This window comes from Australozyma saopauloensis, chromosome 5, assembly GCF_035610405.1.
Source record: "Australozyma saopauloensis chromosome 5, complete sequence".
Lineage (NCBI taxonomy): Eukaryota > Fungi > Ascomycota > Pichiomycetes > Serinales > Metschnikowiaceae > Australozyma > Australozyma saopauloensis.
Genome location: NC_086135.1, coordinates 1,114,344 through 1,130,075, shown reverse-complemented (window position 1 = coordinate 1,130,075; position 15,732 = coordinate 1,114,344). Strand labels below are relative to the sequence as shown.

At 42.8% G+C, this 15,732-nt stretch overlaps 8 protein-coding genes across 8 annotated transcripts; 5 read left to right on the top strand and 3 right to left on the bottom strand.

The window, feature by feature from the left end:
• Nucleotides 1-340: 340 nt before the first annotated feature.
• On the top strand, nt 341-964 carry PUMCH_004391 (uncharacterized protein; the record flags this gene model as incomplete). The annotated part of the gene is made up of 1 exon (XM_063023328.1): nt 341-964. One exon carries the CDS (start codon nt 341-343, stop codon nt 962-964), a length of 624 nt encoding a protein of 207 aa, XP_062879398.1.
• A 1,028-nt stretch (nt 965-1,992) lies between these two features.
• PUMCH_004390 (uncharacterized protein) lies at nt 1,993-3,201 on the top strand (the record flags this gene model as incomplete). The annotated part of the gene is made up of 1 exon (XM_063023327.1): nt 1,993-3,201. One exon carries the CDS (start codon nt 1,993-1,995, stop codon nt 3,199-3,201), a length of 1,209 nt encoding a protein of 402 aa, XP_062879397.1.
• Nucleotides 3,202-3,513: 312 nt separating this feature from the next.
• On the top strand, nt 3,514-3,912 carry PUMCH_004389 (uncharacterized protein; the record flags this gene model as incomplete). The annotated part of the gene is made up of 1 exon (XM_063023326.1): nt 3,514-3,912. One exon carries the CDS (start codon nt 3,514-3,516, stop codon nt 3,910-3,912), a length of 399 nt encoding a protein of 132 aa, XP_062879396.1.
• A 511-nt stretch (nt 3,913-4,423) lies between these two features.
• On the top strand, nt 4,424-5,134 carry PUMCH_004388 (uncharacterized protein; the record flags this gene model as incomplete). The annotated part of the gene is made up of 1 exon (XM_063023325.1): nt 4,424-5,134. One exon carries the CDS (start codon nt 4,424-4,426, stop codon nt 5,132-5,134), a length of 711 nt encoding a protein of 236 aa, XP_062879395.1.
• Nucleotides 5,135-5,380: 246 nt separating this feature from the next.
• Nucleotides 5,381-7,096, bottom strand: PUMCH_004387 (uncharacterized protein; the record flags this gene model as incomplete). The annotated part of the gene is made up of 1 exon (XM_063023324.1): nt 5,381-7,096. One exon carries the CDS (start codon nt 7,094-7,096, stop codon nt 5,381-5,383), a length of 1,716 nt encoding a protein of 571 aa, XP_062879394.1.
• Nucleotides 7,097-9,597: 2,501 nt separating this feature from the next.
• On the top strand, nt 9,598-12,195 carry PUMCH_004386 (uncharacterized protein; the record flags this gene model as incomplete). The annotated part of the gene is made up of 1 exon (XM_063023323.1): nt 9,598-12,195. The coding sequence occupies one exon, from the start codon at nt 9,598-9,600 to the stop codon at nt 12,193-12,195; it is 2,598 nt and encodes an 865-aa protein (XP_062879393.1).
• A 75-nt stretch (nt 12,196-12,270) lies between these two features.
• PUMCH_004385 (uncharacterized protein) lies at nt 12,271-13,692 on the bottom strand (the record flags this gene model as incomplete). The annotated part of the gene is made up of 1 exon (XM_063023322.1): nt 12,271-13,692. One exon carries the CDS (start codon nt 13,690-13,692, stop codon nt 12,271-12,273), a length of 1,422 nt encoding a protein of 473 aa, XP_062879392.1.
• A 285-nt stretch (nt 13,693-13,977) lies between these two features.
• On the bottom strand, nt 13,978-15,525 carry PUMCH_004384 (uncharacterized protein; the record flags this gene model as incomplete). The annotated part of the gene is made up of 1 exon (XM_063023321.1): nt 13,978-15,525. The coding sequence occupies one exon, from the start codon at nt 15,523-15,525 to the stop codon at nt 13,978-13,980; it is 1,548 nt and encodes a 515-aa protein (XP_062879391.1).
• Nucleotides 15,526-15,732: the final 207 nt, after the last annotated feature.

Below are 15,732 nucleotides of genomic sequence, written 5' to 3'. Positions count from 1 at the left end.
TCAAACTTCTAAGCATCGGCCTGGGCATCTATGCTTGTCAGGCCAAGACTGTTCAATATGCAGGAGATGTTTGGTATCTGCACTCCTGGTCCGTCTTCGCACGCTTGTCGTTGCTTTTTGTGCTCACCATGAGCCCTAACACGGATGTTCTCGTTCGGTCGCGCCTGGCATTAACTATACACCCGTCTGTATGTTCATGCTCGGCTGAAATCGGTTCTCAAGATCATGCCATTTAATGCATACGAGCCATATAAATACAATGATCGAAATCCGCCTTAGAGTATAGTCCCAGCATTTGTATCCATAGATATCAACTCAACAACCAAATACAAAACACATCATGAAGATCATTGACGACGAAGAGAGAAACGCCCACTGGAACCATGTCTTGAAGGAGGGCCTTAAAGGATGTGCAGTTGGTATGGGTTTGGCCGCTCTCTTGGTCGCTGGTGTCAAAAAGAGATATCCTCAGCAATACATGAGATACAACGCTTCTGTCAAAGCTGCCATGTGGGCCATGCCTACCATTTCCGTTGGAGCTTTCTTCGCTGATGAAGGTTCTGTCAAGTTCGATGAGCAGATGTACCGTGGTGACTTCATTGAGAAGGCCAAGAAAGAGAAGCAGGCCCAATGGGAGCAGCTCTCTGGCACCGACAAGGTTCTCACATTCGCTAATGACCACAAATACAAGATTATCATTGGTTCTTGGGCTGCTTCTTTGTGGGGATCGTGGCACATCGTCAACCGTGACAAGTACATGACCACCGCTCAAAAGGCCGTCCAGGCCAGAGTTTACGCCCAGGCCATCACTGTTGTGTTGTTATTGGGTACCATTTTCTTGAGCATGCATGAGAAGAAGCTTGAGGAGAGCAGACCTCCTCCAGTTCCTGAGTGGAAGCGTTTCTTGGAGGAACAGCAACTGAAGCAACAGCAACAACAACAAAACAAGAGCACTTCTCAATAAGCATGTTTTGTGTATTGGTGCATAGCGCGCCGTTTTTGGCATAGTTGGGGCAAAAACCGCTCCTTCCTATTTATCGGGTAGCCTGGTCCGTTGTGGTGCACAGAAATTTGCAGCCAGTCTCAAAGTGGCATTTTTAGCATGCACTCCCTTGACCAAGTCTACAGACCCATAGTTTACTTTATATATTTTTAATGACGATGAATTCATGAATGAGAAATGGAATATATTGTATTTAGTCATCGGGTCAATTGTTCAATAGATTGGGTAAGCGCCATCTCAGTACGCTCTGTATCTGGTTGAGGGTTATTTTGCCGAGGTACAGCCGTTTTGATTTGAAATTTTGAATTGTGCTGGGCGACATTTACGTTTTATCAATTGAGCAGCACAAAATAGGTGATGGATTTAGATTACAATATGCCTTTTTCTATCGACTGTTTCTCTTATTCTAACCATGTCAACTTCCAAACGAAATCTCAATGGCATCAAGCCACACGAATAGTACTAGTTAAGCGTCACAGGAAATCAAAAGTTCATAAGTTTATCGTGAAAATAATTGAAAATAGAATAAATACCACCCTGTACAATCAATTAATCGGAGATGATTGTGCAATTTAGCCTGTTACACATATACCCTAGAATTAAAGCACCAGGACAGTCATAAGTATATTTTGTAACGTGAGATGAAAATTGCATTTCAATTCTGAAGTGTTTACGAGTTTAAATAAAGGGCTGTTTCCTCTCTTCATTAATTTTGTCATTTGCAGGTTTGTGTCAAGTGTCAGTAATTTGTGTGGAAATTGATAATCCATCAAGGATTGAACAGACTCGGCAGACGAAAGATTTTCAAATTTAATGCCAAAATAAATCCAAACAAGACTTTTTAAATTCAATTTGTAATCTATTCCATTTTATTTATCAGACTTTCAACTTTCTTGCTTCGCACATGGGAATCACACTATCATGTGCAACCATAGTCTCTCCGCAATTCGAAAACCCCCTGATGGAATCAACCACATTAACATAAAGCCATGTCTGATAGCGCTGTTTACGCTGTATTTGAACCTACAGAAGCTCATCTACTATCGACACTTCCTCAGGCCAAACTCTTAGTCGACAATCCTATCTTAGCCTCGGCATTGGCGAACATCTTCCCATACATCCTCTTTATTGATGACTTCTTAGAAGTGGTGACCTGGACAAACGACAATCCTTACAAAAACTTGCTACTAGTATCCGCTTACTCAGTCCTTTGGCTCTATTGGTCAAAATTCAGACTATGGATAATTCCAATTCTGGCAGTCTTGGCCTTTCTGAGTTTGGTGTGGACCACCAGCTCTGTGATATATGATTCGAAGTTCAATGAGAAGCCCACCGTCGATGAGGTTTTGAGAGCGCTTCATAATATTACCGTGAGGTTTGAGCTCCTTCTCCGTCCGGCCAAACATCTCAGTCTTCAGAAAAAGAACTATGTGACCATGGCAGTAGGAGCTTTGCTAATAACCCCACTCCATTTGGCCGTGATGAAATGGATATTGCTGCCCCAAACATACGTCTGGTGGATTGGAGTGTTCGTGCTTACATATCATTCACCATTCGCGTATGCGTCGCGGAGGTTGCTCTGGAGATCTGCGTACGTCAGGAGATGTACCTACTGGCTCACCGGCCTCAAGATCAGACTTGATCGTGGAGAAGTGTCTACGAAACGGGCACATGAGACAATATCTAGAGCCCATACTCCTAACTCTGCTGATGTCCAGAAATCTCTGGATTTGGTTCCTATACCGAATAAGGCCGAGATGGTAAATGACTTTACCATTACGCAGAAGACTATTCTATCATCTACACAATTGAGGCAGTCGGTTCGCTTTGACATATTAGAGAACGAGAGACGTTGGATTGGGCTTGGCTGGTCCAAGTACCTATTACCCAACGAGCGTTCTTGTTTTTGCTATGAAGCGCTGATGGCGCCGGCTCCTGATCCTAACGCCAGTAGACATTTCAGATTCCCAGTTTTCGCAGACGATTTATACACATACCAATGGCAATGGATGGATGAGGAATGGCACTTGGATTCTGACTTTGATCGCGGCAAAGACAAAGAAGGTTGGGTTTATTATGACAACAATTGGGATTTACCTCGCTACTACGATGGCTTTTCTAGATACACCAGAGCCAGAAAATGGACTAGGAGGGCCATTCTTCTTATCGACAAAAGATCAGAAGTCAATGATGCATGAGTATTTAGGACGACTTAAATTAAGATTTCAAATTATGAAAACAACTTTCGGTTTGTATCAGCTGCGTTTGTAACTATGAAGCTTAGAGCCTGACGTGCATTGTCTTGAATATCTGGATGTAACGAAACATTAAATAGTTGGAATACTAGAAAAGCAGGTGTTCATTTTAACGAGAGAAGAAATATTCTATTTAAGTTTTTCATTTTAGGTGTCATTAATACCAACATATACACGCACTGCACATAGCCATTCACTATACTTTTCAGCTCATCTCATCTCCACCTGGATCCCAAGTACTATCCCAACGAGACTATGAGTGCCACATCTGAAAAAAGATTCGACGATATCCCCAAAAGGTTCATCGACCCACTTGTATCAAAAGACAAGGATGAAGGATCTCGTGTCAATGGAAAAGACTGGAAGATCAAAAAAGATGCCTTCAGATTGAAGTCTGCCGGTGTCAGAAAGCTCAATACATGGAAACTCAGAGAGGAGAAGAAGCTTCAACAAGACCAGTATAAGCAAAGGCTCAATGACCTCAAGAAGGAGAAGTCTGACGAGAAGAGCAGAAAGGTGGAAGAGATCAAGAAGAGAAGAGAAGCCATCGAGGAGAAGAAACGTTACGAACAAATTGCATTGAAGATGCACGCCAAGAAGGTCGAAAGATTGAGAAAGAAGGAAAAGAGAAACAAAATGTTGAAGGAGCGTTAGTAAAACCAATTACCTATTCAACTTATCGGGATATTACAGGGGTTTCTGGGAATTCTACAATCTTTGCTTGAGTTAAACTGCAGGACAGCTCTTCAGAGTCAATGCTACTATAGCAGCCATTGGCAATGCTATGTATTTTTTTTATCTTTATGATGCTTATCGAAACTCTGAGCATGAAATGCTCCTATCTAATATGCGTTTCAACCTGCACATAAATCCGCTACATTTGCGAATTTGCTTGAGGACATGGGGTTACCCGGAAATTTGAATGCGACTATAAAAGAAGCGCACCCCCCGACCCCATTTTGGACCTGGACATAAAATTGGACCTGAGTGCTGCAAGTTATTTGACTGCATCCACTACCAAAAGCGCATCGATTAACGTTAGGACACCAACGTTTGATCTTGCTTTGTTTTTTTTTTTGTTTTTAGGGGTATAGTTCCATTCAAGGATACATTCGCTTGTCATCTTTGAAGATTATAATAGACTAATTGATACTTATCGCTCAAGATGGACTCTTTAAAGCTTCCAACAACTGCGGCTTCAGCATCTGTCTTCACTGCACCAGGATCATTATCCTTCCCTCAAGGCATTGACTCCGAGCCCCAAATCAAGAAGGATGAGTTTAATGAAGGTGTCGTTCAAGAACCTAACCAAATGGAAGATGACGGAACTATTTCTGGAATTGTTCCCACGTTGCAAAATATTGTTGCAACTGTCAATTTGGGCTGTCGTTTGGACCTTAAAACCATTGCCTTGCATGCACGTAACGCCGAGTACAATCCAAAGCGTTTCGCTGCTGTCATTATGAGAATCAGAGAGCCTAAGACTACGGCACTTATATTCGCATCGGGCAAAATGGTTGTTACAGGTGCCAAGTCTGAGGATGATTCCAAATTGGCTTCCAGAAAATATGCCCGTATCATTCAGAAGTTGGGTTTTTATGCCAAATTTACTGATTTCAAGATTCAAAACATCGTTGGATCTTGTGATGTAAAGTTCCCTATCCGGTTGGAGGGTTTGGCTTTCTCGCACGGTACTTTCTCGTCCTACGAACCAGAATTATTCCCTGGCTTAATTTACAGAATGGTTAAGCCGAAAATCGTGCTCTTAATCTTCGTTTCGGGTAAAATTGTCTTGACAGGTGCAAAGCAAAGAGAGGAGATTTACGCTGCGTTTGAAGCAATTTACCCTGTGTTGAGTGAATTCCGTAAATCGTAGAATTACTTTGCATCGATGTCATCATTTCGTGAAAGAAATGAAAGGGAGAGGAAGTGGGCATGGCAGGTTGTGTATTTTAGTGTCCGGTTGTTGGCACGTGTTTTTTATAAGGGTGTTTGCTTGCTTTGAGTGTTTTTTTATCAGTTTCTAAAAATGTGTTTTATTCTCCAAACCGATGCCCGCCCAGTCTGCGATCTAAATGACTTCAGATCGATCCTTTCCCCAAAATATATCAAAATAGATAGGTCAACTACTACCTTCTTGTAGACTTGTTTTTTTCGTAGCCCAGGAGAAAAAATTACAACGATGTTGCCCAAGCTCTGTTGCAGAGCCCCTGGAGTTGCGCCCACAACACCAGAACTTTTTGCCTTTGGTAGAAGGTGTGTAACTTGTTTTCAAAATGGTAGGCTCGCCATGTAGACACAATGGGGGGTCACTATAAAGGATGGCGGCTATACTTTGAATTGAATTGATTTTATGACCTTCACTGTCACTCTCTTGTGAATTGAACTGGGAGGAAGACTTTGTAAATTTTGGTTCACGGGGGCTGGGCTCTCGCTTGCTTACAAAGAAAGCACCAATGTTTTGTTGGGGTTTTGTAGAACTCTTCCTGCTCGTGTACGTAAGTTTTGGAGCTTGCTCAGTCTTTTTTCGTTTCTCTTTATTAACATCATCAGGAATGGCCTGGGAAGGCAGACCTCTCTTGCTGGATAATGCAGAAAAAAGAGACGAAATATCTCGATGCCCAACCAATTTGAAATAGTTCTTGGCCTCGAATGGTAGCTTTTTTGGCAGATCAATTGAGCAGAAATTTTCTCCTGAGACGTCAAAATCAGTAAAGATTGGACAATGGTCCGAACCGTATAAATATGGTAAAATGTCTGCATTAGACACGCTTTCAATTTGCTCAGGATTGCTCACAAGGATGAGATCGATGCGAGACCCATAGTTGGACTGCCGGCTATTTGTTTGTGTGTTCCACACAGTGTATAGTGAAGTTTGACGTTTTTTATAATAGCGTGTTGTGTCATATAGAAATTGGCTGTCGAGCCCTGGCGCGCCCTCTAGAGTTGGCTTCAAATATTGATTGAGTAAAGCCCGATGGGTAGCGTCTGAGCGAAACATGATACAGACCTCTAAGTTTGTTTTTTCAAATTCAGAACCTCCGTCGCGAATGTTGTTTTGGATTATCTTTTCCTTGGTGAGTAGGTTGATAGCTTCAGCATTGTCAATTAGATCCGGGCTAACATTGATATCTCCCATTATCACCACTTTCTTCCCAAGAGCTTTTAAGTTTTCACATCGTTTGAGCAAGACTTGGAGGAACCTAATTCTGAACAGCTGTCCATCCACGGTTTGAGTGGAGTTGGCAGGACAGTAAAGTGAAAACACCACAGTTTCGTTCGCCAATTCAATGACAGAACATCTACCCTCAGTATCTAGCTCACTCAATTCGACAGTGTCGATATCTAAAGCTGATAAGTCAGCATCACTCAAGTAGCCTCCTATAGAGTTGGTGGTGTCCCTATAACTTTTGTGGCTGGAAGCATCTACTAGAGTACCAGTGATACCTTCTTCGGCCTTTATGACAGTCAAATTTTGCTTCACCTGTGGCAGATCCAGCTCTTCGGGTATGCGCACATACAATCCGACACCACTGTATCCTTTCTTAGACTTGGGAACCAGGACAAATGCTCTGTAGCGATTGAGAACACCAACAAGCTGGAGGCCATTAGGCTGAACCTTGAGCTCCTGGAGTGAAATAATGTCGCCATCCATGCACGAGAGCAAGCCATCTACACCGTTTGTAAGCAGATTCCATGGATGGTAGTTGAATAATGTTTTAATACTGTTGACGTTGAACGATATGTATCTCACAGCATCGATTTTCTTTGCAGGAATTCGATTGAGAGGTTCCTGCTTCCGTAGCTCTTGCACTTTTTTATCCATACTGATGTACATTCATGGGGGAGTCAGTCAAATGAGCACTAATGGTTGCAACTCTCATGAATATGGGTGCAGAACCGCAACACCCAGGGTTTCAGAGAATGAACCAATTAACTTCGGGATAATTGATACACATTCACAAATGTACGTCAAGAATATTCAGACAAAAGACCGCTAATCTGTCTATTCATTAAGAAAATTCACATTCTTTTCGAAAATTCACAGATCTCTTTGACACTTCGATGCTCACATCCTAGGTGAACAACGAGAGAACGAACAGATCGCTTCCCACATTCATAGGCCGCGGGATAACCGAATTTTGTTGGCCAATTCGTTTGTAGAGTGCAAAGGCAGAAAACTCTTTTGTTTTCTCCTGCAAGTTTTGCTGTACTTCACTGGTTCCCCAGGTAACGATGTAAAGCGTAACAATAACGTGCCCAATACGATCAAATAGTCAATATTAGTCGCTGCGCATCGCTATTCTTACTGGCCACCAACCCGTGACCTACTGGAACTTTATACTTACCTTTCCGGATCCAATCGACTTGCCTGCAGACAGCCGAGCCTTCCTTCTCCCATTACGCGTCTCGGGGACCATTTTTGGAACCTGCTAATTGTTGACCCTACGACACTCAATAACATTTTTTCAAAGGAAACTCTGCTGATTCACACCTCTCGTTCATTCCGGCCGTGGCACAATATATTCTTTCTCTAGCACCGTCGCCGCATTGTCAGCAAGTTTTCCTCTTGTTCTTCTCACTTTCCAGGTACCCCCTTAAACAATTGATTGGTCATCATCAACCTATTCCGCCCACTAACAGCTCTCAAACTAGTTCAATATGTTAGATCCGGATACCTTCATGAAGAATAGTCCTTTTCAGCGTTCACATACCGACAATTACAACGTTGGCAATACCACACAAGAGCTTTTGAAGTTTCAGCTCCAGGAACAATCTAGAACTGGCTCTGCCCTGGAGCAGCCGTTGCTATCTCTGCAATTGGGAAATGAGCAATCCAACTTCTTACAGAGCGTGCTTTTCGATAAATCATTCAAGGATGACATTGACGGCCCCAGTGACGAATCATTCGATGAGAGCGATGTGTCTGGGATTTCGACCCCATCTTCCGACGTTTCGAGCTCATGGAAAGCTGCCGCCGAAAAGGACCCGCGCACGTACTTGAACTTGAAAGTCTTGATTGAAAATTCAGTCTTTGACACCTCTAAGATGTCCCACAAAGCTGTGATTCCTCTTCACAAAGTCAAGAAGTTGAAGCAGAAGATCGCCGAAAAGCAGGAGCAAAAAGATTATTTGACCGAGCGCATATCGGTATCGAGTCAATTTTGCTCTACCTTGCTTACTAAGCCTGATACATCTGAAACTGACCTTGATCCAAAGTTGTTGCTAAAGATCCTTAAACAAAATGTGAACTTTCAAATGGAGCTCATCGCAGTTTCCCAAGATTTGGAATCGCTCACTCAAAAACTCAGTAGTCACAATATGGCTTGTCTTGTTCTAGGTTATGTGGAAGACTTGAAAATGTCATCTCTTTCAAATGAATCAGCTGGAGCAGACTCATTCGGCAGTCCAGAAAATTATACCCAAGGAAGCTCAGGTCAAGCTCTTGAGACTTTATTTTCCCATGTAGCTTCGTTGGCTGTCCAGAGAAGCGTCTCCCTCCCTGAGTGTCCAGAGGGACCCGAGCAGGAGTCTTTGAACGGGCGAATTGCATGGACCATTCAATGCATCGATGCCCTCATACAGCAGCCAAACAATGGTGAAGGCAGTGATCATTTCGATACTAGCATCGACAATTCTGTTGTCAAGGATCACTCTTTCCTCTCCTCTTCTCCCTACAATGCATACAAAAGAGATCTCTGCAGTCAAGACAGCAAGACCCTCTCTGAATATAAGTTGGCGCTCAATGATTTGCGCTTTTCGCACCAGTATTTCATGAAAGAGTATGAATATCTCAAGGAGAATTCTCTTAAAACCATCCTGGATTATAGACGAAAGAATGGCGTTCTTGAAAAAGAAGTGAACAGACTCAAGAATGGAAGCTCGATGTCAATATCTAGCTCCTCATCCCGCGACATTTTGGAATCCAAGGACAAAGAGATCGCGCAACTTCGTCGGGAGGTAAATGCATACAAGATTGATTTCCTCGGGAACAAATCACCCAGGAATTCCGTCAACGAGGCACTGCTCACACCAGAGTTAAACGAGTTTGAAAGCTCATCTCCCTCTTTTAGGAGTCCAGGATCTTCTATGAGTAATGCAATCTTGAGAAAGGAGTTCAAGAAGATTGTGGCAGACATGCAAGACCAGTATGAGATAGAACTTAGTGAGGAGCGATTCAGAAGACGTGGATTAGAGGAGAAACTACAGAGTTTGGACCTCGAATAAGCTTAGCTTCTATTTTCAGTTCTTTATCGTCTTCTGCGATTTCTCGCTACGATTTACTTTGGTATTAGGTGCAACACATTTAGGAACATTTAATTGTATAATCACGGTGTAATGTTAAATTTAAAGCATAATTTTCTTGAAGTAACAATTAAATTAAAGTCAAATTGTTGGAATAAGGATATCCACAGGCTTCCTTGTGCACACTTGAGGTTGTCTCATGTACTTCCAACATGGAATAAGAAGGCCATGCATAAATACCTGTTTGAGTCGAGCCGGCAACAAAACACATCACAGCGACGCGCCAAAACAAGCTCGCGACGAGAAATTGTCTTCCAGGTCCCGAAAAAGCGCAAGAAGTCCCCCCTGTCAAGACTGAGCCTGGTTCCTATTCTAACATCATCACAAACCAACCTCAGCGATCCTTTAAAGAGCAGTACCGAATCAGCAAGCCTGAGTGTCACGGCAAAAGAGTTTTACTCCAGGCCAAAGTCTTATCTTGAGCAACAATATGAACAGAAAATTAGTGAGTTTGTCTCCGCAAATGGTTCGAACGACTTTGAAGCACTAGAAAACACCACACCCGAGGAATCAGAGAATCAATTGGATGAGTTTGAAATACCTGAGAAGATTGCTTCTCCGGAGAATTCCGGTTTTACAGAGGAGCCCATTCCGGAAATACCCATTGAGCCTGAATTGATACGAGAACAAATGGTCCATGGAGATTTGTCAATAGGCTTATTGATCACTTTATCTGACAGATTTCTAAACACGGCTCATGCAATGGTCTTCGAATGTAATGACTCAGCAGGCTCTGAGTTGTATTACAGTTATATCAAGCTTGCTTTGTCGTCGCTACATAAAGTGCTTAGTGAACAAGAAGCAAAGTTGAACCCTCAACTCGAGCTGGCAGTCTGCCTCAAGTTGGCTCGTATCTACTTCACAGAGACGGAAAATCTAGATTTGGCTGAGAAATTTCTATCTAGGTCGCAGGCTCTACTGAGTAGACACCATCTCGATAAACAACTGCTCGCTTCTGATTTATTGCAATACCAAATCTTGTCTGCTTCAAATGATTCGAATATGCTAGCATATTTCAAAGATCGCTTGTCGTATTATCACGAGAATGACATGCCAGGTGCATGCTCTCTTTTTTCATTTCTTCGAGCCCAAAGCCAAATCGGCTCCGAGCCAGCAGTGGCACTCAATCACTTTAAATTGATCAACCAGGATCAGAATTGTGAAACTAACATTTCGATCTTGGCGCTTATTTTGGAAGCGAATTTACATATTTATCGCGGGAATCCTTTAGAAGCGAAACCTCTTTTGAAAAAGGCTGCAGCTCAAATGATCCCCTTGCAATGCCAGCCACAGATTCGTGGTTTACATCTTCTTCTGACACTATGCTTCTATATTCAAGTTGGTGATTTTCAGAAGGGAAAAGACACTTCTAAAGAAATCTCTAAGTTTATAACCCGCCAGAAGAGAGTTGAATGGAAGTTATGGAAGAGTTCTGGGAAAGTTGCTATAGAACTCGAACTCAAGAAAGGCCACAAAATTCTCGTAGATTTTACGTGGATCAATTCTGATATGTTCGTGATCTACTTCTATCTTTTGAGTGGTGTATTGTTGCTTTCCTACGATTTTTCGCATGCAAAAGCTTCTGAGGTGTTCATGGCATGCCAGAAATTGACTGATGAAAAATTGGTCTCCGTAACGAGTGTTCATTCATCGAGTGGTGGATTTGGTATCAACGCACTTACTGAGCACTTCGTGCGATTGAATTTCATCCGATACACGCTTTTCTACTATAGAACCTGGCTTGACATTGTTCACAATAATGAATTCATGGGAATCAAGAGCATTCGAAATTTCCTAGCCAATTTTAATAATGAGAATTACTCTGGTGATGAACTCATCTACTACAAGCTTTTACGTGATCGATTCAAGTATCTTGTTGCTTTGTACCACCTTCATGAGGGTGATATCAAAGCAGCCAAGTACTTCTTTACCCAATTAAGAATTCAGAATGCTTCGGGAAAGACTTTAAAGCTTATCAATGCTTCCACGAAGCAGCTCGGGATTGGCATTGGTTGTGAGATTCTATTGGGTAGGGCCAACCAAAATGAGTTGTTTCTTTTCTCCAGCCTTCACTTACTAGCAATTTCTGAGTACGAAATGAGTTCCTTTACACTAAAAAACCTATCAGAGTCAGACCATACGAAGGTTGCTGAGATCCGCTCATTCTTGGGTATTCTAAAGAATGACTTGAACAAAGCGATTGAAAAAGATGTCAAATTTGGAATTGGTAATTCAGAAAAGGTGCTTCAGTATACCATCAAGTTGATCTCATGTGCATTTGAGAAGAAATCAGCTCTATCACTCGGTGGTATCTTAGAATTGTCCAACGACTTGGCTGAGAAGAGGGTCTCTAATTATCCTGAGTTTTTGAAGGCTATAACTCGCTTCCTTGAATACGAAAATTGCACTAATAGGGATAAAAGGAAAAAACTCAAAAAGCAAATCCTTTACGCTGAGAGCTCTTCTACATTAAGCTCTGTGCTCAAATTCTTGATCTTCTCTAAATCACAGTCTCCTCGTGGAGAGGCTGTCGAGCAGGATGATCTTGAATTGCAATTTCTCAAATGCAAGAAAAGTCTTGAAGTTATGCAAGAGAAAGACGAATTCGCTCGTTCTAGCATAATTCTATGAGGCAACTCTTTAACTTTTCATGAATTTATAGCAATATACAAAATAGGGATGATAGATGAAACTAATATGCTAGCTTTACTTCTTGGACTTCTTCTTCTTCTCTGGCTCCTCATCATCGGCCTTTCTCTTCTTCTCTTTCTTTTCTTTCTTCTCCTTCTTCTCCTCCTTGTCCTTCTTCTCCTTCTTCTCCTTCTTTTCCTTCTTTTCCTTCTTCTCCTTCTTCACGGAAGGTTCCTCAACGGTAGTCTCTTCGGACTTGGTGGATTTTTTGGGGAGTTGAATCTCTGGAGCAACCAACTTGGACTCTGGGACAGCAGGAGCAGGCTCGTCAGCGTGGTCCTTGTACTCTTGCTTCCAAGACTCTGGGGTGTTGTCATTGGTCTTACCGTACTTGTCCAACTTGCCATCGGCCTTCATTTGCTTCTTCTTTTGAGCAACTGGACCCAAACCCCATCTTCTTGGGTAAGTGTCTCTCTCCATGATACATCTCTTAACCTTGGCAACAACACCGTGGTCACAGGATTGCAAGTCAACAGTGGTCATTTGAGCAATACCAATGGCAATGGCCTCACCCTTGGTGGTCATGAGAACGACTTCGTCGTACAACTCGATACCTTCCTCGTATCTCAACAAACCTGGAATCATCAACTTGGCACCGTAACAGACAGAGTTGACAGCAGAGTCCTTGACGACAACTCTCTTGTAACCCACAAGCAAGGTCTCCAAAGGTTGGATGATCTTTCTCAAGTAGCTCTCATCTCTGGTGTTGTCGTAGACGTATTGGGCATCCATGACATCGTGCAAAGTGACCATGTTGTCGTTCTCACCCAAAGCTCCGGATCTAACACGACGCAACTCTTGCATGTGGCCACCAACACCGAGCAACATACCCAAATGAACACACAAGGTTCTCATATAGGTACCGGCTTCACAAGAAGCCCAGAAGACACCCAAACCTCTCTTGTTGTCAAACTCAATCAAGTTGGAGTCGTAGATGGTACGGACTCTCAATTGTCTCTTGACGGCGGAGATCAATGGTGGTCTTTGGAACAAAGCACCAGTCAAGTTCTCCAAGGCACGGCCCATCTCCTTGGCGTCCTCCAACTCCTCGTGCAATCTGACGATACAGACATACTCCTTACCAGCACCCTGTTGGGATTTGACCAATCTGGTGGCTCTGTCGATACAGACGATCAAACATCCAGTAACCTTAGGGTCCAAGGTACCAGAGTGACCAGTCTTCTCAGCACGCAAAATTCTCTTGATCCAAGCAACAACCTCGTGCGAGGATGGGTTGGATGGCTTGTCCAAGTTAATAACACCAGAGGCAATGTAGGACTTCAAGTCTCTCTTCAAAGGAGAAGCACCTGCTGGGATGGGGGTGTAGTGACCAGAACGGACAAGCAACTTGTCGTAGTTCTTCAACAAAAGAGGCCACTCCGAAGTATCGTTCGAGGGGGCAACAGCCTCCGGCTTGATCATGTACTCTTCAGACATAGTTACGGATGGTGGTTTGAGGAGAGAGAAGCCTTGGTTTTTCACACACAATTTTCGCGAGCATCGTGCGGCTCAATTTTTTATAGGGCAGTTACCTGTTTGGGATGAGATGACCCTGTATACAGGATATCCTTTGGCTGCAAAAGTATCCTCTATGAATAATTGGACCAATTCAGGGTTTTACTCGTTGATGTTTTCGATTTTGAGTTTTCAATTTATTCTATAAGCATAAATATACCACCGAGTCGTTTTATGGAGCTCTTCTCCTCTTCTGTTGCCAAGTACTCAATTGTATTGATCATCCAAACCCATAGACTTCGCTATCTCTCCTCTCGTCACTTCTAGCCAAAATAAGTCCCTAGAAAGAGATCTTATAGCCTTGACGCAACTGTCGAGATTTGAGTCGGTGATAAGCTCACCCTGTGATTTGAAGTTGCCGCCAACAAGACTAAGGGCATCCTTGTGGGCCTTGATGTCGCTGCACACATCATATAGCTGATGCAGTAGAATCAGGTCCAGGGTGACAAGCTCATCAAGAGGCATACTTCTACTGGAGTTAATGAACACCAAGTCACTACCTGTAGTGTTCAATTTCTCTGTTTTTTCAAGCTCCTCATTGAAGTCTTTCATGTCGCCAATCCGACCCTCGAGATATTTGACATGCGAGTCAAGCATTTCAAGATTGGCATGCGCTTGCTTCGAATGATGCTCTAGTTGTGATTGCAAAGCCATGACTCTATTGGTATACTCATTAATTTGTGGAATGAGGTGATCAACACTTTCTTCATTGTTCGGGTCCAAAAAGGCATTTATTTGGATGGCAAGTCTCTCCAATTGGTCAGTGTTGTGAACTGAATTGTCTTGAAGTGTAACTTTATCCATAAGGTCCTCAACGCTTTGTTTTCTTGGACTTGGAACGCTTGTTGCCTTTTTCCGTTGTAATTCATCTTTTGAGTATGGCAATTGCACATGATCGAGCTGTTCTTTATAAATGCTACTTTCTTGGGGAATACTCGTTTGGTGAGAGTACGTCCTGGCGTGGTTCGGGTCAGGTGAAGCAGAATTTGCTTTTTCACTTCTTAAGTAGTCGCCATTACTCTCACTATACTGTGGTTCAACACTAGATACACGATGAGAGTTATAGTTCATCTGCGTAGGCAATGGAGGAGGAGCACGATACCTTTCCGGTGTTGAATCAACTGGAGTGGGTGAGAGTGACGGCTTTTCAGGGAGAGCAGGACCGGTAAATTCTCTTTGCGGGAGCGGAGTCAGACTCAGAGACGAGTCTCTGTACATCTGTGGCTTTGGAGGTAATTGCGGGCCTTGCGATGTTATTGAAGAGCCAATTGGTGAAAATTGACTGAAGGTGCTACCCAATACATTCATGAGATTAATCAACAGAAACTCGTTGTTAGTGACGCCGGCGTACATTTTCGAGTGCCATTGAGCAAGATAGGGGTGATAAACTTTCCCCTGGGCGTCGATGTTATTACCTGGTCTGATTGTGTTCCCAGCTGTTGGAACCACATACACTAAGGGAACACCGTTAGCATCTCCATGTGGATGTGTATCATCAGCGTAAGGGTAATTATGCGGGATCCAGATACTCAATTGAATGAGCTGTGTTTGAGTTGATAGGCTTCCATTCAAGTTTATTAAGAGTTGCGGTACTCCCAGATCAGAAGTATAGACGGCAGTTCTAATTTTAAAGCCTTGAGGAAGATATTTGGTGAGAAAATAGTATACATGTGAGTAGACGACATTTTTGTACACATATTGGGGCTGAATCACCGAAACAAGCCATTTTTCGACTTTTTTTGTCACTCTTGACATGTGTTCCTGGGATCAAACCAGAGTCTGCAGATATGGGGTAGTTAGGCGTATGAAAGGACGTATTTAAATTCTAACTATGATGACGAGAGCAGATGAATAAAATGTAACTTGAGAGAAACGGTTGTTTAGTCGTCAAGCTTTGGAGCTACCTCGATTTTCGCAAATTGACTTCTGGAATTGCTGTTCTAGAGAAAGGCTCGAGACAGG